At 42.7% G+C, this 18562-nt stretch overlaps 1 protein-coding gene across 2 annotated transcripts in view; it reads right to left on the reverse strand.

Annotated features, from left to right (window-relative positions):
• The window catches only part of LOC139763053 (tyrosine-protein kinase receptor-like), a 1458433-nt gene that overhangs the window by 1314851 nt on the left and 125020 nt on the right, over positions 1 to 18562 (reverse strand). For both annotated transcript variants that reach the window (XM_071688765.1, XM_071688676.1), the window contains exon 2: positions 2889 to 5787. In XM_071688765.1, the coding sequence (XP_071544866.1) occupies positions 2889 to 4692 (1804 nt within the window). In that variant the 5' untranslated portion in view covers positions 4693 to 5787. The remainder of the gene's footprint in view (positions 1 to 2888; positions 5788 to 18562) is intronic.

The following is an 18562-nucleotide window of genomic DNA, read 5'->3' on the forward strand; positions in this document are numbered from 1 at the left end:
CCGCTTAGTTTACTTGGAAAGAACGGATAAATAGGGAAAAAAATTTATATTTGGTTGGGAAATATTTCAAACGCACGCTACCCATGCCCTTCAAATGTTCACTGACGTGCGAATTCGTGTGTGTGTGTGTGTGTGTGTGTGTGTGTGTGTGTGTGTGGCGGCGAAAACCATACATGGTCGTCAGTCATTCGTGATTACTGGCCATTCCTCTCCGCGTCACGCTGCGAGCCTCATCATCACCACCTCCTCCGTCGTCGGTCATGTATGCTGGTTACAAGCCACAGGGGAGTCTCTATGTACTCCCTGACTGAAATACTCTTTTATCCATCATATTAAATGGGTTTCGAGCTTTGCATCTTCGAGATAGAAGTAGAAAGGAAAGCAAGTGGTGGGAAAAGGCGAAAGAAACTCTTCCATTAACCGGAACAGAACGTCCACCACTTGTGGGAAGGGGAGATAGATCTCCGGGTCATTGTCACTGAGTCTGTCTGTTCCAGATGCGGGATGTGTAAACCTATATGAGAAAAAGGATTAGGTAAATGGCAGAAGGGGATGTGTAAATTCATTTTGCTTCTTCGCCCTGACGTACGAAATTTTGTTCCCCCTCGGCTTAAAATCTTCAGACCCAGATCTGAGTAGGTTTAGGACTCGCCGGACCCAAACTTTTTTCTTTTCTGTGCTCTTCTTCCGCTGTTCAGATTTTTATCTCTTATTATTTCTATTTTGATGTTCTTACTCCTCTACCCATCTTTTTTTATTTCTATTTTTCTTATGCTCTGGATCAGATGTTTTCGATCTTAAGACATCTGGGTCGTTTTGCTTAGATTATCTTAGATTTTGATCTTTATTGGGGATTCTTAAATTTTTGGGGAGATTTTGATACTAAGTACTCTCAAGTTAAAAATATCGGCAGCATCTCGATTACCTACGAATCAGTTACTTCTAGAAACGAAAAATAAACAGTTTCAGCGGACGAGATATATTGTACATTACGTTACGTGACGGTTCAGTGTCGGCATGTAATGCTATCCTATGGAAGTAAACTAGTCCCCGAGCGTGACGTCACGTTGATTATATAGTTAGCACACTGGTTACCAACGACTCCCTCATCCACGCTGACCTAGTGACGTGCGGTTCGCGAGGGAAAATAGCAAGTTGCTTCAGGCAAAAGTTAAGGATGCATATCATTTTCCCGAGTGTCGTGGTGCATTGGAGACCTAACGATCTAGTTGTTAAATGTTAGCCAAAAAAAAAGCCGAAAAAAAACGTATAGGGATATTGTTAGTGGTGTAAGAATATAAATGATGGATAATGACTGAAAAAACCTGGAGGACACCACACTCCAATCATGCAAAACTCGTTTCGTTTCGAGATCCAGAAACGTTCCAAACTCTCTGGTTCGTTCGCATCGTTCCTTGAGAAAACGCTGTTAAACGTGCCTCTTTGTTTTCTTGGCTGCACCCTGAGCATGCAAACTCTCACCTGCCTAGAAGGGTCTGAAACGTTCACTTATTAACGTGCGGCCTCACAACCTGGACTGATCAGCTCACAACTAAGAAAGGAAAATCCAAGATTTATTCTCCAATGATAGAGAGCAGATCAGTGTGTTCATCGGCGAGTCACGCATTTATGGCAGTCTTGGATTGATGAAACAGTCATCAATGTCTTAAAACGAACGTCCCGGGATACACACACACACACACACACACACACACACACACACACACACACACACACACACACACAGCCATTCTCCGTTGGTATGACACGTTTGGAAGACTGAAATATAACAAAATCAAACGACGCCGAGAATGCATCATGCAAGAAAAATCGGTACAAGCAACAGGTGCCGAGAACAGTTTTGACTCACTGACTGAGAAGTGTTAGCAGCACTGTGGACGGCCCCAGGGCAAACTTTCCGAAATATTTGTGGGGCATTGACTGTACAGTGACCAGCATGGTCGTGTATGGTAAATAGAACACAAGAGCCGCGGCTTCAAAACAGCTTAATTTGTTTCCCCAACAATTCTCCTCGTCTCATCATTGATCCCACTTCTAATGAAACGTTCACATTCATTTAGCGTGTGCATAATTTTCTCAAAGATGGAATCAAGTCACACTTTCTATACGAGCGAGAGAGCAGACCACGCGCGCAAAGGCCTTCAGTAAATTCTAAGTACGTCATATCGAGTCCTGGCTACCCTACCGTTTGAGTCCCACTATACAATAAGGAAGACTCAGTCTCTAACATATCGCCCTTAATGCCAGACTCCGTAGTCCTAGACTCACACAATTTTTCCCCCTAGCACGAAAAGAAAAACAAATTTGTACTGCACTGGATCATTTACTATATACCATAATCGTCTCACCCTTGGGCGAGCTGGTTATCGCATTCTACCCACTGGATAGCCACTCACCACCTCTCCACGTCAAGGTAACAGCTCAACAAACGGAGAGCAACTACTTCCACCGCGTAACCTCGGCTTAAAACCCTGATCCCTCTGAGGAAGAGTCACAAGCCTCTTCAGTCATCACGGCATCAGGATCGTTATTCGTTGTCCGATGAATAAAAAAAAAATAATATTCTTAACTTCTTACATCACGCCACAGATAACTGGTACTTCCAGACGAGACATGAAAGTAAATACACATTCATAATATCAAACAATCAACACCACCTACCTTTCTGATATAGTGTGAACACAGTATGTTGCAACCCTTGAATAGACGTATAACTAAAATACTAAGTCGAGTACATGAGGGTAGACACAAGAGCAGTTTAAGACCTACATCAAAGACGTAATGACTCTCATTACGTCTCCTCATCCATCAGCAGAGTCCTTCGCCCTTCTGATGAGGTGACAATTTGTAATAATGAGGCCACTTACCGTCCAACCGATAGTTGATAAACAGGTGAGGTGGGGAGTGGCGGAGGAGGTGGCTTAAGGAGGCCTGATCCAACGCCCCCTCACTCTCTCCCTCCACGACACTGCTGGAAGGTTGAGAGTGATGTCCTGCTGTTGGTGTGGTGGGGCCTGTAGCGTGGCCGGTGGTGCTGTCCACGACTGGAGGAGGAAATGATTCAGAGTCCTCGGCCAGGGTCCTGCTCTGGTGAAGGCGGGAGTCTTCATTCATCGGAGGCTCCTTGTCGCGGATCTCAGGAGTCTGCTGCTGTCGAGGATTGTAGTCTGTAGTAAACATGACTACTGTAATTTTTGAGGTCTCCCTCTTCCACGGTAAGGTTTCTCTGAGCCAAGTTCGTAAGAGCGGCGTAAAGTCGATTGGAATTATGTCATTCGTATCCAACGTCCTCGCATGACTTTTACGCCCAGAGAAATGACTCGAGGGAGACTCGCTGGTAGACCCTGGTTCACCAGGGGTCTTGAGGCACGTGCCAACTGGCAGCTGGTAGGTAGCGGCGGTGAGGAGCGGAGTGTTCACGACACCGGTGTGCATCATGTGATAATCAACAGCGTGACGAAAACTGTGCCATGAGGAGGATGAGGGGAAACGATGGTGATAGTTGTGTAGATGTGGAGGTAGATACCCGGGGAAGAGTTCGTCAGATATGTTGCTCGGGGAATAGAAGTCAGTATAAGGTCTTGTTTCGCTGGACGGTTTCCTTCCATCAGGTGTAGAAGAACTTGCGTAGGAGTTGGGATCTTTCTTGCCCTTATTGACGTGTCTCCGTCGGACTCTGCCTCCCGAGTTCAGCTGAGAACTGAACTCAAAGGAATTTTTGTGGACGTGTGGCCTCCGACGAGACGAGTCTGCCTCGCGAGGCAGGAAGTGAGCAACAGATCTCGAGTGCCACAATCTCCTCAGTTCATCTACCGCTCTCCATGCCTTGTCGACAGGTGTCGTTTTCTCTTCCTCCGACATATCTAGCTCGTTTACAGTAGTACCTCCTGATGCATTAGAAAATAGTTCTCTCCATTCTCGTTCAACTCTCCTCTCTTCTGCACGAAAAACCAGGTACGTATAGTCACCATACTTCTGCCGAATATCCTCCTCTCGGCTATCAGAATCTTCGAGGATGTCTCCGCCGATAAGAGCCACAGTAAGGTAGGCGTTGCTGCTACCCAGAGTCAGCCACCAGCACGGGACCAACACCTCAGAGGATTCCATCAAAAAGTCAATACTGAAGAGGTCTGCCGCCTTGTCTCCAACGTTTCCTCTCCCCTTTTTAGTACCGTCATCATCAGCCTGGGGATATGATTCACTTCTTGCCTCCCTTCCTCTAACGTGTTCACTATCGTTATTCTTATCCTCCGTATCACCATCATCATCATCACCACCATCATCATCTAATGTCTCATTCACAGAAACTCTAAAATCATATGTAAGACAGAGGACGTGTTGCTGGCGCTCCTGTTTCTTGTCTTGATCCATAACTTTTGCCTTTCCTTCCGTCGTCCTACTGTGATTTTTGACCCTGAAAGTCGAGGTGTTTAGTTCGTGGGACTCGCGTTGTTCGGGCCCCGTCCTCGCGCCGTCGATAGTCGTAACCTCATCGTTATCCACAGGGACATGATTGGTCCAATCATCCGGAAACTTCAGGAGTCGATACTCCGTCCGAACCCGAGGGTAGAGCTGATCCAGACAAATGACCCTCGCCTCTTGGGTCGACCCGGCCAAAGCCGCGCCGCCACACAACATGGTCAGCACCAACCTCAGATAGACTCGCAGCATCTTATAGCTTCTTGTTGATGTAGGGAGTGTCCGCAGAATAACTCTTGGTCATCTGTTACTCATCATTACGTTGTTGAAGTCTTAAAGCCCGAGTAGTCTTTCAGATACTGTGACCCTGATCTAAGAAAATGCCCGAGTGAATGAAACCTCTGGGCTCCCCTCGCTGTGTCTAAAGTCAACAGTTTCACACTTCCAGAGAGAAGTCTCGTGTTGAAAGTGGACAAGGTAAAATTTTCTGCACATCTGTGATCGCACACTTTGGATACGAGAAACTCTGCAATCAAATAACGACGTCATGGTTTCCTCTCTTAATGGCACTGGTATCTTCTCACACTCAAATCGGAGGCAACAAATTATTTCCGACCTACTCACAAAAACTCTACATCTTAAAGGATCCCGCTGATCTTGAACTGAAGACAGGCAGAGACAAATGTTTTGAAAAACTTTTTTTCTTGCATTTATATATTCACCAGTGCAATAAAAACTCCGACAATTATTAACAAAACTGCGGCTTCTGATGCAACCACTCGCTTAAAAATACAAGCATCTTGACAAACACGATCACATCATTCAACAGCTCATCTGACACGAGAGAATCACTTGAATAATGCTCTTCCTGCAAAACAAAAAAAATGCACGATTCCTGGGCAAGTTTTCCTGCTTATCTGTGCAACACATTTTCAGACCATTTCCGAGTATCATTAACACAAGTTGTAATCACAATCATTCTCCCAAATACGAAGCTCGCCAGATGAGTGTCATTCTCATCAACAACCAAAGATAAAACAGCCCTTAGGAATGGGACCGTCCAGCTCTCCAGTTCGTTCCTGAACTTGGACCACTACATATTACAGTGTCAGTAAGGTTCTCCACATATCGTCCTTCTCAAGAGGATGCGTGGACACCCTGACATTACCTAAGTCAAGTCCGCTATACACAACAGAGTCGGCGATATGCACCTTCCCTGCTGGTCCGTTCGGTGAGTATGAGGGAACATTGATGTCTTGGTATCAGCTTAGTTTCCACCGTTTAGAATTCAAGGTCCTTTTTTCCTAGTGGTAGCCCTCACCAGAGGTTCTGGGCTGCAGGCCTGACCTGTAAAGAGAGAAATGATTGTGGTTAGTTTCTTGGATGCGTTCACTCACTCGAGGTACAGCAATCCAACCCAATAATGCACGATAATCAACTGCATTATATACTTATAGTCTCGTGTACAAGAATTTGGTCTAATCAGTACGATAAAGCGATGAATACTAATGCTTTCTCTGTTATCATGTTAGCGCCTGAATCTAGTTCTACGTATTCCTGTATTTATCTAAAGCTGGATTCGAAAATCTGTCACTTAGCTGACAGATATTTTCCTGTCTATTTTACTCTATACATTTGGGAAACTTGGAAAAGGGTTTTTTGATAATGGGAAGTCATATAACATGTAGTTGAAGGCTAACTGGATACAAAATGTCATTAGATGTATAATTTCTTAATGATACTATTGTGATCAAGGATTTGATTGGAATTTCCTCGCTTAGATCTATCTTAGGATAAAACTCTTAAATTTTGGAACAGTAATAGTATTTGTGAACCCTAACTGCATTCTGCCACCACATCTGCACACTCTCTTGCCTTTGGGTGTGCGAGGAAATACACAGAATATTCCATACTGAACTCAGCTATTCGAATTCTTTCCCATCTAGCTGCTTGTGTGCCCCCACCATCAGCCAGACTACAGAAAATCTTGCAAGCTGCAGCGTCACATGATTACTTTGTGGCCGTTAGTAACTCAAGGGTAGGCCGTTTTGATACCTATTTCTTTCCCTTCACCGCGAAACTTTGGAACTCTCTACCTTCTCATGTCTTTCCAGATAAACATGACCTGGCACTCTTTAAAAGACAAGTTTTTCACTTCCTCCAAAATTCGTACAATTCATCGTCTCTTCTTTTTTGCCTTTCATTAACTTCATATTTCATTTAAGGCCCGGCCTCGATGTGGACTTGTCTCCGTGAGTGGAGCCTCCAACGTAAAAATGAAATACTCTCATACCTGATCATGTGATGTAAGCAAGTCTTGTAAGTACTTCTTATCTTTTTGGGTTGCTGAATCAATAGTCTTGCAAAATGAATTATGACGAATGGAATTATGAATGTATTCGTTGTGTTGATATTCACATGTAAATACTTGAGTATGCTCAGTAGAATTAAGCATCGACCTGCAATTTAAGTCATCTTACTGACGTCATTTTGATTATTCGTCGTTCAATGGAAACTTTTGGTAAAATGTTATGAACAAACCATTCTGATGATCACCATCAATAACAACATATATCTGAATATCCAGTGTTGCTTAACAACCTACCATACGCTGAAAAAGGAAATGCATGTAAGCATAAACTGTTTGGTTATAATGCACAAAGAAACTTTCCTTTTTCTTTAAGAAAAGTTCAGGAAATCATGAAGCTATTTTAAGTATGTCATAGGGAATGTGCGTGTTCCCCAGAATCTATAAGAATCCCTTTCACTTATATACATGGAAGGCGTAACTGCTTGTACTATAACTCATTCGTGTAAAAATAACTTTTCGATTTACTTTCGGATACAGAGAATTTAGAAAAAAATTCTTCTAGAGATATTGAACATTTGTGTCAATCGAGAAGTAAATTTTTCCCTTCTGACGGAAAATTCATTTACCTTTCTTCATGCAAGAAAATATCTTTGTTGTGTATAAAGTGTATTAGAAGGTTTGGGCTAGGTGATCTTTTATTATGAAAGCACGTTAGGTTATAGCTGCACAAACACACCTTATGGGAAAACGCGTTTTAAAAATAGGATCTTTTTCTTTACACAGTGACGCGACACAACAGGGGCAAAACATCCCTCTATCATATCCATCTCGGGAAAAAAGAAAATATGAGTGAGAGAAACAAAATGATGAAATGAACCACAAGCTCCTCAGGTGAATTGGCAGACCTGACCCATGAAGGTGAAAAGAATAAAGGAAGAGAGAATGATGAAACGTGGGAGCGGATTCCACAACGTCGGTCTTTTCGAGGATAAGAGAAGATATCATAACGGTTCAGGTGGATCGAGGAACACAAACCAGACGCACGGCCAGATACGTCTACCTTTACCTTGCGCAGAGGAGATGGACCGCATTCTTGTGGACAATACTTGGAGGCTCTCGTAAACTGCACTCTGAGGAAGCTTGAGTATGTGTTAGAGAATCGCTATTTCCACTCGGGTTTGTACCTTTCACTCGATGAGTTTCAGGAGTACAGTTCGAAGGATCTGTATCGTATGAAAATTTAGAGAACATATCCAATATTCTTTTCTTTTACGAGAAAGAAGGGTGGAGGAAGGAGAAAGATGGAATGAATAAGGAAAAAGGAGGGAAGAGAGAGAATGATACGGGTATCTACCTACAAGGAGCTTCGAGGAGATTGTGCCATTAACTAGCACTAGAGCGTAGCCCCAGCCGCAAACACTGCTTCCTAACCTGTGTTGTCTTCCTCTCATATGTACGCTGTACGATCATTTACCTTCGGCTTATCTGTAACTGGTTTTTAACTATCATGGCGTCTATATGATACAACAGTATCCAGGTCTGCTTTTAAAATTACTAATTGAGCAGCTTTGTTTCAGTGCTTGTGATAAAGATTCTCTTCATCACTCCTGTTCACTTGAGCAGATAAAGTACTTCTTACTGTATGTTCATATTCCAGTTTTTCGTTTAGTCACTCCCAAGTCTCTAACTCCCGTAGTGGAGCCAGTAACGTTCCTTAAGGAACTTCTAACAAACATCTTAATCTGACATAGTCTCATCTGATACTGCCGTGAATTTTCTGCAAGTTATGAATTTATTAATCAATTTCATATTCAGCCATTTTTCCCCACAGGATCATATATAATTCACCCTATCAAATGTACTGGCAGAGCCGAAGAAAAACCCGTGTCTATTCTCTCCTTGCATAACTGTATCACACATGGTTTGTGGTATATTAGGTGGCGCGTCTGTATAATTCTCCGCGGTGCAAATCCATGCTGACATTAATTAATATGGTAATTATCATTTCGCCACGTGTGTGTGTGTGTGTGTGTGTGTGTGTGTGTCAGTCTTTGAAAGACTTTAACTAGATGTGAAGTCAATCTCACAGGTCAACACCGTTTCGGCAGAAGTCTTGGTTCAACCCCCCAACCCCCACCAAATCCCCATCCATTGTGAATCAGTGATGTACGTACCATTTTGTGCATTTCATTTTTTTCTCCCATCATCTACGGCCGTCCGTCTCAATAATCAGGCATTAATGGTTTCGCTATCGGTTTTTCTGTCATTTCCAGGAACATTCCTGGAAATCCACATGATCCTGGTGTTGAGTTCTCTCTTCGTCCGTCTGTCCGTGTTGTTATACTCTCATTTACACCAGCATAGGTGAGGGTGTTCTCATTAACTTCATTCAAGAACACATTAACTATATTTCCTATGATTTCCGTGCCAACCACTGATGTCTACACATCCACAGGCATCATACATGTTCTCTTTAGGAATTCCTCATACTTTTCTCCTAACCTGATTGGTCTAATTTGTGTTCTTTTGTTTCCACACTTTACCAACAAGAAAACAAGAATTCTGGATTCTTTTCCATATTACCAACAGCTTCCTCTTTATCTGTTTTTCATCCTTACAACAGCTTCCTCTTTATTTGTTCTTTGTTCTGTCTTTCACGATTTCCTCATTTCTGTCTCTACATTCATTTTTCTTCAAGCTCCTCCACCCCTTTCTTTATCTAGCGTTATTTTCTCCGTCTTTTTCCATTCTATTTACCAATGCTTGTTCTACAGTGGAGCTAAACCTTCAGCTCTACATTACCTTATAAAATAATGCCGTGTTTGGGTTTGTACTCTCTCTCTCTCTCTCTCTCTCTCTCTCTCTCTCTCTCTCTCTCTCTCTCTCTCTCTCTCTCTCTCTCCACTTATATACCACGTTTGTTGTAGCAGTTATGATATTTACATCTTACCACGATTTCTTTCGCTATGGTGAAAATTAAGGCCCTTAGATTTACAGCATCGTCCTCCCGTCACACTGTGTCTCCTCAATGACTACATAACAGGATGTTCTAATCTCAAGGATGTTATGATCTGACTGAATGTGCACGTTTCATTCACTTCATTGCTGGTGAGGAGTGCCACACCTTCCGTAAGATGCAAGACTGGTGTGTTGTTGTCTCCTGCTGGTGTATGATCAATGTGTTAAACATATGTTCATCAACTACAATCATCCTGAGTCTAACATATAAGAGGCGCTACTGATAACACAAAGATGCACCTCTATAAACGCTCATCACACCAACTGAACACATATGCCTCCTCTGCATGAAGGACGGAAATAAAAATCAACGTTTAGACACTACAAAAAAAATAAAAAAAAAAAAATATATATATATATATATATATATATATATATATATATATATATATATATATATATATATATATATTTTCAAACTATTCGCCATTTCCCGCGTTAGCGAGGTAGCGTTAAGAACAGAGGACTGGGCCATTGAGGGAATATCCTCACCTGGCCCCCTTCTCTGTTCCTTCTTTTGGAAAATTAAAAAAAAAATTTGAGAGGGGAGGATTTCCAGCCCCCCGCTCCCTCCCCATTTAGTCGCCTTCTACGACACGCAGGGAATACGTGGGAAGTATTCTTTCTCCCCTATCCCCAGGGAAGTGAGTCAGTTGTTGTTCGCTGATGATACAGCGCTGGTGGCTGATTCATGTGAGAAACTGCAGAAGCTGGTGACTGAGTTTGGTAAAGTGTGTGGAAGAAGAAAGTTAAGAGTAAATGTGAATAAGAGCAAGGTTTATTAGGTACAGTAGGGTTGAGGGTCAAGTCAATTGGGAGGTGAGTTTGAATGGAGAAAAACTGGAGGAAGTGAAGTGTTTTAGATATCTGGGAGTGGATCTGGCAGCGGATGGAACCATGGAAGCGGAAGTGGATCATAGGGTGGGGGAGGGGGGCGAAAATTCTGGGAGCCTTGAAGAATGTGTGGAAGTCGAGAACATTATCTCGGAAAGCAAAAATGGGTATGTTTGAAGGAATAGTGGTTCCAACAATGTTGTATGGTTGCGAGGCGTGGGCTATGGATAGAGTTGTGCGCAGGAGGATGGATGTGCTGGAAATGAGATGTTTGAGGACAATGTGTGGTGTGAGGTGGTTTGATCGAGTAAGTAACGTAAGGGTAAGAGAGATGTGTGGAAATAAAAAGAGCGTGGTTGAGAGAGCAGAAGAGGGTGTTTTGAAATGGTTTGGGCACATGGAGAGAATGAGTGAGGAAAGATTGACCAAGAGGATATATGTGTCGGAGGTGGAGGGAACGAGGAGAAGAGGGAGACCAAATTGGAGGTGGAAAGATGGAGTGAAAAAGATTTGTGTGATCGGGGCCTGAACATGCAGGAGGGTGAGAGGAGGGCAAGGAATAGGGCGAGTTGGAGCGATGTGGTATACCGGGGTTGACGTGCTGTCAATGGATTGAATCAAGGCATGTGAAGCGTCTGGGGTAAACCATGGAAAGCTGTGTAGGTATGTATATTTGCGTGTGTGGACGTATGTATATACATGTGTATGGGGGTGGGTTGGGCCATTTCTTTCGTCTGTTTCCTTGCGCTACCTCGCAAACGCGGGAGACAGCGACAAAGCAAAAAAAAAAAAAAAAAAAATATATATATATATATATATATATATATATATATATATATATATATATATATACATCCTAAATAAAGCATTACGATGGATTTATGACACCAAATGGTTGGATTCTGTCAGAGCCGCTGAGCAGCACGAGAAGAGGGCAAACATCCCAGCACTGAAACATACACCAGCGACTCCCTCGCCGACAGACGGATTCCAAGCTCCGACTCCATTACCAGTCTTGGGGCGAGAGTCTTCTCTGAGCTCAGCGAGGCAGACGCACCGTGGTAATGTCCTCATCAATACACCACACAAATATTACACAGATCCGGTCCACTAGTGACCCCTCTTCCGCTCCTCCTCCTCCCTGTCATGTTTCGTAGGCAAGACGGAAAACGTAGATCATAAACGTTGCATGAATGGTCACCAGGTAGCGTTTCAAAGTGACTAGCAACGATGTGGGGACCCTAGCCACCCATGCATCTCCCACAACATCTTTTATGCCAAATCTCTCCATCCGCTTCTCTCCTGTGAAGAAGTGGGCGCAGACCCCCTTCATGTTCTCCCACCCTCACACTTCTTTCTATCCCCACCTTCCTTCCCTCCTCCCCTCACTTTCCTATTAAATTATTCATCTATTCATTCAGCAAATCTTCGCCAACAGATTGCTTTCCAAATTGCTTCTCACCTATACTGCTGATCCTTCCCGTTTTTATTTATTTATTTTATTTTTTGGGTGTACCTCTTACCCTATTTCCACTGAATGCTTCATATTAGTTATCATTTTCCACCGTTTTCATGAAGCCAAGCTTCTGTCATATTCATCCCGGTAAAATTATTACCTTTAGTCCATTTACTAAAGCATTTGAGTCTTATATTTGTATCATCGGGTACTAAGTTTGGTATACTTAGGTATTTCACTTTCCATGGCTTATCTTAACATAGTTTTAAAAACATCTGAATTATTTGTACGTCCACAAGTGGTATTGGGTAACCTTTCATGTATATTTGCCGTTCTATCACATCCATTTTCGTCGCCATTCCCACTATCTATCTCGATCAAAAATGTCCTTTGATATAATATCGTTATTTTCATATCTGGTCCAGGCTAGGCAACGGTTAATATCTTTTACGGTCAAATCTTCTATTCCTCTTTTCCATGACCTTTCCCAGTCACCCCTGGTACGTTTTCTGCCTTGTATGTCACTGTTCAGTATGATTAAATTCAAGTTTCACCCGAAGTCTTGATTTACTTCTCATATCCCTATGATAAATCTAACTTGGCTTCACTCTTAGCCAACGCATCCCTCCCTCAACCCTCAGCAAATTCACCACGACAAACCTAATGTGCTTCACACCTTGTCACATGGGTGCAAGAATCGACACTCTTCATCCCATTTACAAACTTTTGATAAGTGTCATTACAGTAATCAACTCCTGTTCCCTTTAGCTCACTTGGGTGCAGAAAGACGAAAGTATGACCACAGTAACAATCAAGAGTCACTTTCAAAATACGAACATCATGCGAGCGTTTGTATCTACAGTTCTGATCTTTGTCACACACCCCTAGCATCAACGCTTCGAAAATGACACCAAACTCTGCAGTGTGTGTATCTACTCATCGCCAAACGTACACCTCCTTCTCGATAGAATTAACAAAAAGCAGTTCCCTCTTCCTGTTTAGTGCGCTTGCTAACAAGTTCGAGTCTAACCTAGAATTAGTCTCTCTTTATGGTTAAGAATACATGTTAAAAATAAAAGCATTATCGCACTGTGTCATAACGGCTCACGAAATAGATATAGGGCAGTGTAATCGAATCATACAGCTTTACAAGAGATATTCAGCTTTTATTCGAACTCGCATTTTTTTTCCTGAATTTTAAGCCAACGTCCGAAGCTACGAGGAAAAAACCTCAAATAGTTCAAAATGCATTTCACACACAAGCGACTCCGTACTGTATGATCACCCAGTATGGAAATGAATCGAATTCTCTTCCATTGGAAGTGTCATTAAACTTTCTCCCGAACTCGCTTTCAACTTTCCACTTTTGTTTATATCTTCTAACATAGTCTAGCGGCATAGAAAAAAAAAAATGTACATACGATGGATAATTCTCTATGTATGTACACTACAGGTTATGACACTTGATTACTGCGATGATACACAACATGATTTCATTTCTAACCCCTTTGCTGATGATTAATCTATCGGTCGATGGTTGTGAGGCTTATTAGGCATATCGTCCATAAACATTAAACAGTATACGTGGCAGGATAAGTCTTGGTGTACAGAAGCGCTTCCAGACAAGACCAGGCAATCTGAATTTATGGCGTGCAGAGCTGGAACACTTTTTGAGGAGGGCAACCAAGTTTGTCTTTTCTAGAATTTCCTAAAGTTTAGCACATCAAAGTTTCTTGACGTTTCCAGGGAAAAAAAGAAATAAGAGAAACCTGCTGGTCCGTGAGTCATCCATAATAAGAAAAAAAGAGATAATAAATCCAATGATGCACATAAAGAACACCACATTAACATCACCTCAGCAGCAACATCACTAACACCACCACAGTAGCAACATTTACGACACCACAGTATCAACGCCACAGTAGCAACATCACATTTACAACACCACAGTATCAACACCACATTTACAACACCACAGTATCAACACCTCAGTATCAACACCCCAGGATCAACATGAACACCACCACAGTATCAACTGTATCAACACCACAATATCAACAGGAACAAGAACACAGCAGCACCTCAGTATCAACACAACAGGCACATCATCATCATCATCATGCAGATGTAGATCTTTGCAGAAACCTTCCCACACTGAGAGTGTGAACTTCAAGAAGACTAGTACGACGTTCAGTGGCATGGATGTCGATGTTGTTCGTCCTTGTGGCCTTCTTAATCTGTCTCCAGGTTCACTGTCTTAATGCACCACGTTGATGGTTGTCTGGGTACAGCCTAATCAACTGCCGGGGTATTTAAGGCCGTCGTCAACGTAAGCTACATCCACCACCAACCGAAACATCTTCAACACCTTCTTCAGGTGTTGAAGATAATTCTAAGACCTCATACACTCACTATACATGTGGTCCATGAAGGCACCAGGCAAACTCGTAACAATTCGTATATCATACGATCACTCAGTATGGCATATTCAAATTCTAATGGCGTTACGTACAGGAAAATGTACACTCCATCCTCTAAGGCCAAAATACCATCTTTATGACATCTTTTTCCTTCTTTTGTAGAAATATTAAATTTAGTTTTCCTTTCGTCAAGTATTACCTTCATCATACGTCTCCAGTCTCTTCATATTCCAGTCTTAAACTGTTTTGCAAATGCTTTGCAGATCTTCTCGTCACAAGAGAAGTTTACCACCGTTGACAGAAGCCTCCATGTTCCTGTCAAGGGACAATATATACCTGCACTGATTCCAGAAACGTCCAAAAAAAACGTTTATGATATCCCCGTATGCTGTCGCTTCAACGGCCTGTAAATAGCCCACAGCAGTGTGACGCCATCTATCATGGTGTTAATGAGTGTCTCCCTTTGCGACACACAACAGCAAATGGGTTTTCTAGTTACTCGTACATCACCCAGCTGTAGCTCGTGGGCTGCTCACCTGTTGCTGCCAGAGACAAACGAACGCAGGAATTCTCACTTCAATTGCTAGGTTTTTGCGTTCCTTGCTTGCTGACTAATGACTTCGAGGAACACAGGTTGTGATCTCACCTTTACCATGCTCTGTTCCCCGTCCAATAAACTGGAGGAGTTTTCTTTTCTCAACGGCCTGTGTGAAATAGTTTCCTTCGGGGGACATAAAGAAGGAACTCAGCCTCGTAAAAGAAAAGAAAATAACTTTCTACTTGTTGACTTCCTGGACAGTGTGGTAAAAAAAAGAAACGAGAACGCAACAGCTCCTCCATTTGTAGTTAATACCCATCCTGGCTCCAGGCATCAGCACTCGTCACAATAAAACGCTCCAACTATCGAACTATATTTCGAACGTCGTCTTAATCATTATATTCTCTGTGGTCGTTTTTCTCTCGCCACAGACGTCACTTGAGGATTAGCCCAAAACGTACATAACCATAGTGTCTTGCTTTTGTTGCATCAAGTGGAAGTGGCGTAACTCAGATGCACCAAACAGTAAGCATATTATGAGGCAACATACAAGAAAAGAAGGCAGACGCTTTCTCAGTAACCTGTACGTGCGTTAACACGTTTCTCGTAACAATGAAAATGGTGAAGCGATTTCTCTTTTCGAACCCATGATCAATATCTAGATATCTAAAACGGCCAACAATTACGTGCTAAATTTCGTGAATACGATAAATCAAGTATTGGCATCACAGTTTTTAATTTCAAGCTCTGGTGAAAGCTTAGCTTTAATCTTAGGACGGTACCACGACAGTTACCACACGTGCGTGTACCATGCAGCGCCATGCCTAATGTTAGCCCAGCCTAGTCCTACTGTCAATGTTCCAAGCATGAGCTTCGTTCTTCCTTGATTTAGTACCACAACTGATCCAGAGGACGAGTTCAATAACAATAATAGCGAGGATAAAATTGAATATCCAAGATCAGTGTTTAATCTAAAGCCAAGTTCGTTACGTTCATTACCGGTATATTGGGTACATTAAGCGAGGATAATATGCATACATTAGCGCTAATGAGATGGCCTTGATAAAGGCATATATACAACAGCCTACAAACGTACTTCAAAACCATCAGAAGGGATATAGAATACTTTAAACCTTACCTTAGTTTACCATATAAAACATGTCATAGTTCTTTAGATAAGACTTTCGCTAGTTTAGAAGGCTTAGATGACACTACATCTCACCAAATTGTTAAAAAGACTCATGAAACACATTGTATAGATTCAAAGACGGAGTCTATACACAATCCCTACATGGATACAAGCTACCTGTAGCCTGAAAAAGAACGAACGAACTTGGACAAAGGTGGAAATTCTCTCGGATCACTTGTTACAGCACTGGAAACCTAAATGGCAAGCGAGTCACAGTCTCAACCAGTTGCTTTGATTGGAATTGAAACCATCATTGTGATGGATGGCTATATAACAGCAAAGGTATTACAACCTAGACGTATTACATTAAACTCTGGACCAAGAGTACTGGATTACCCATACATCTAGGTCCGTATATTGTGCACTGGTTTTTGGTTAAAGTTTAAACTTAGGACTAAGGCCAAGCAACATACCAAGCTTAACAAATGTCAGCTTAATCCTGTTATAACTAAGTTCTGATTGAAAATTAGATACATACTGTTTAAATCCTGAGCAAAGTTCATTCTCAGTCCACCTGATGTTATTTTGCGGCAATGGGATACGTTGAAGGTGGGACCTCCACGGGCATTACGGTGTGCATGTATTTTTCAAAATGTTTCTCAAGAGTAAGGAAACATATTCCCTGAACTCCCCTAAAAAGGAGCCCAACCCGCTTCATCCTTTGGCTGCATCGTAAAACTTGTACCCCATTGCTTCCCCTGGGGTGGGGTGGTGGTGGAGGGAAGAAGAAGCCTATTGGTGAGGATGCTCGACCTGTGGCCTCACTCCCAGCGACTGGGCCTCCTCGCGCCACCGCCTCTTAAAAAAAAAAAAAAAACAGCAATCAAGCAATGAGGCAACGCGGAGGGGAATTCTACGTCGTAACCCACCAGTCTGAGGCGAGTGTCTCTCTCTCTCCTCTGCGGCTGTCTGCTTCGACGGAATCAACCCTATGCCTTGTTGGTCGAATTTCACGTGAAATAAGCCCTCGTGTTTTCCATCCTCAAATGATCTACAGCAAATTATTCCCCCATCCTACCAACTGTCCTAATATTCTGGATAAATATTTCACCAGTAATCATTCGCGCTGCAACTACACAATCTCGTCCCCGTTTGGTTCATATGACCACATTCTCATCCATGCATGTATTCTAACGGCACCTCCCCCTCCAGCTGTCCCTTCTAAACGTAAATATTGGCACCTCAACGAAAGTGACTGGAATAACTGACGAAAATTCTTTTCCGACTTTCCTTGGTTGAATTACTGTTTATGTGGTGATGCTTCTGTCTCCACTACATGCCTAGCAGAGGTTACTATTGCAGGAATGGAAGCATTCATCCCCTCTTCCTCCAAGACGACCTCTTCATGCATTCCATAGTTCAACCGTTCCTGTTCCGAGGCCATTAAGACAAAGGACCAGGCATATCGGGCTTGGAATACCATCTCCTTTCTCCGACTCCTATTCAGCATTCATCACTGTCCCTCTTTACTGTAATCCGTAAGGCAAAGAATTCCTATATTCAAGGGAAATGGGATAACCTCTCCCCGTCATCAACTTGTCTTTATCTAAGGGCATCGCTAACAAGTTTGGTCGGTATTTCTTTCCTACACTTTTCCGTCCTGACTGTACTATAACTGTGTCTCCTACAGACAAAACATCTCTTTATGGTTCCTGCTTCTCCTCAAACTATACCATGAATGACTCGAACATTCCTTCACCCTCTGACGTTCCCCTTTCTAAACCTAAGCCCCTCTCCGTAATCTCTTTTAGAAGTGCCCGTAAAGTGCTGCTCTTTCTCGACACAAACAAGGCTGTGGCATCCATCCCCGTGTATTGAGTGTGCCTCTAAACTTGCAAATGGGATGGTTCTAGCGCTGCATCCTTACCAAACAGAATCGAGTCGAAAGCGGTTCGACTTGTAGGCTTTCCTAGGCTAACTTCAAAACTTGAACCGCTTGCTGTAAACCGCAACGTTGGTTCACTTTCCCTCTCCTGTAGATATTACTTTGGTTTTTGCTCCCGAGGACTGGCTGCTGGTGTGCCCCCATCACTAGCTAGATCATGCAATACTAGGCAAGCTGCTGCGTCACATGATTATTGTGTGGCCATCGGCAACTCATGGGTGGGCCGTTCTGATAACCATTTCTGTCCCCTACAACTCGAGCATTGGAACTCTCTACCCATCCAAGTCTTTCCCAGCAACTATGACCTGACATTTTAAAAAACAAGTTTCTCGCATCCTTCAAAACTCGTAAAAAAATTTCTCTTGTCTTTTTCCATTCATTAACCTCTCGATAATTCAATTAAGGCCCAGCCTTAATGTGGACTTTTGTCCGTCAATAGAGCCTCCAATGTAACACACACACACACACACA

This window comes from Panulirus ornatus, chromosome 1, assembly GCF_036320965.1.
Source record: "Panulirus ornatus isolate Po-2019 chromosome 1, ASM3632096v1, whole genome shotgun sequence".
Lineage (NCBI taxonomy): Eukaryota > Metazoa > Arthropoda > Malacostraca > Decapoda > Palinuridae > Panulirus > Panulirus ornatus.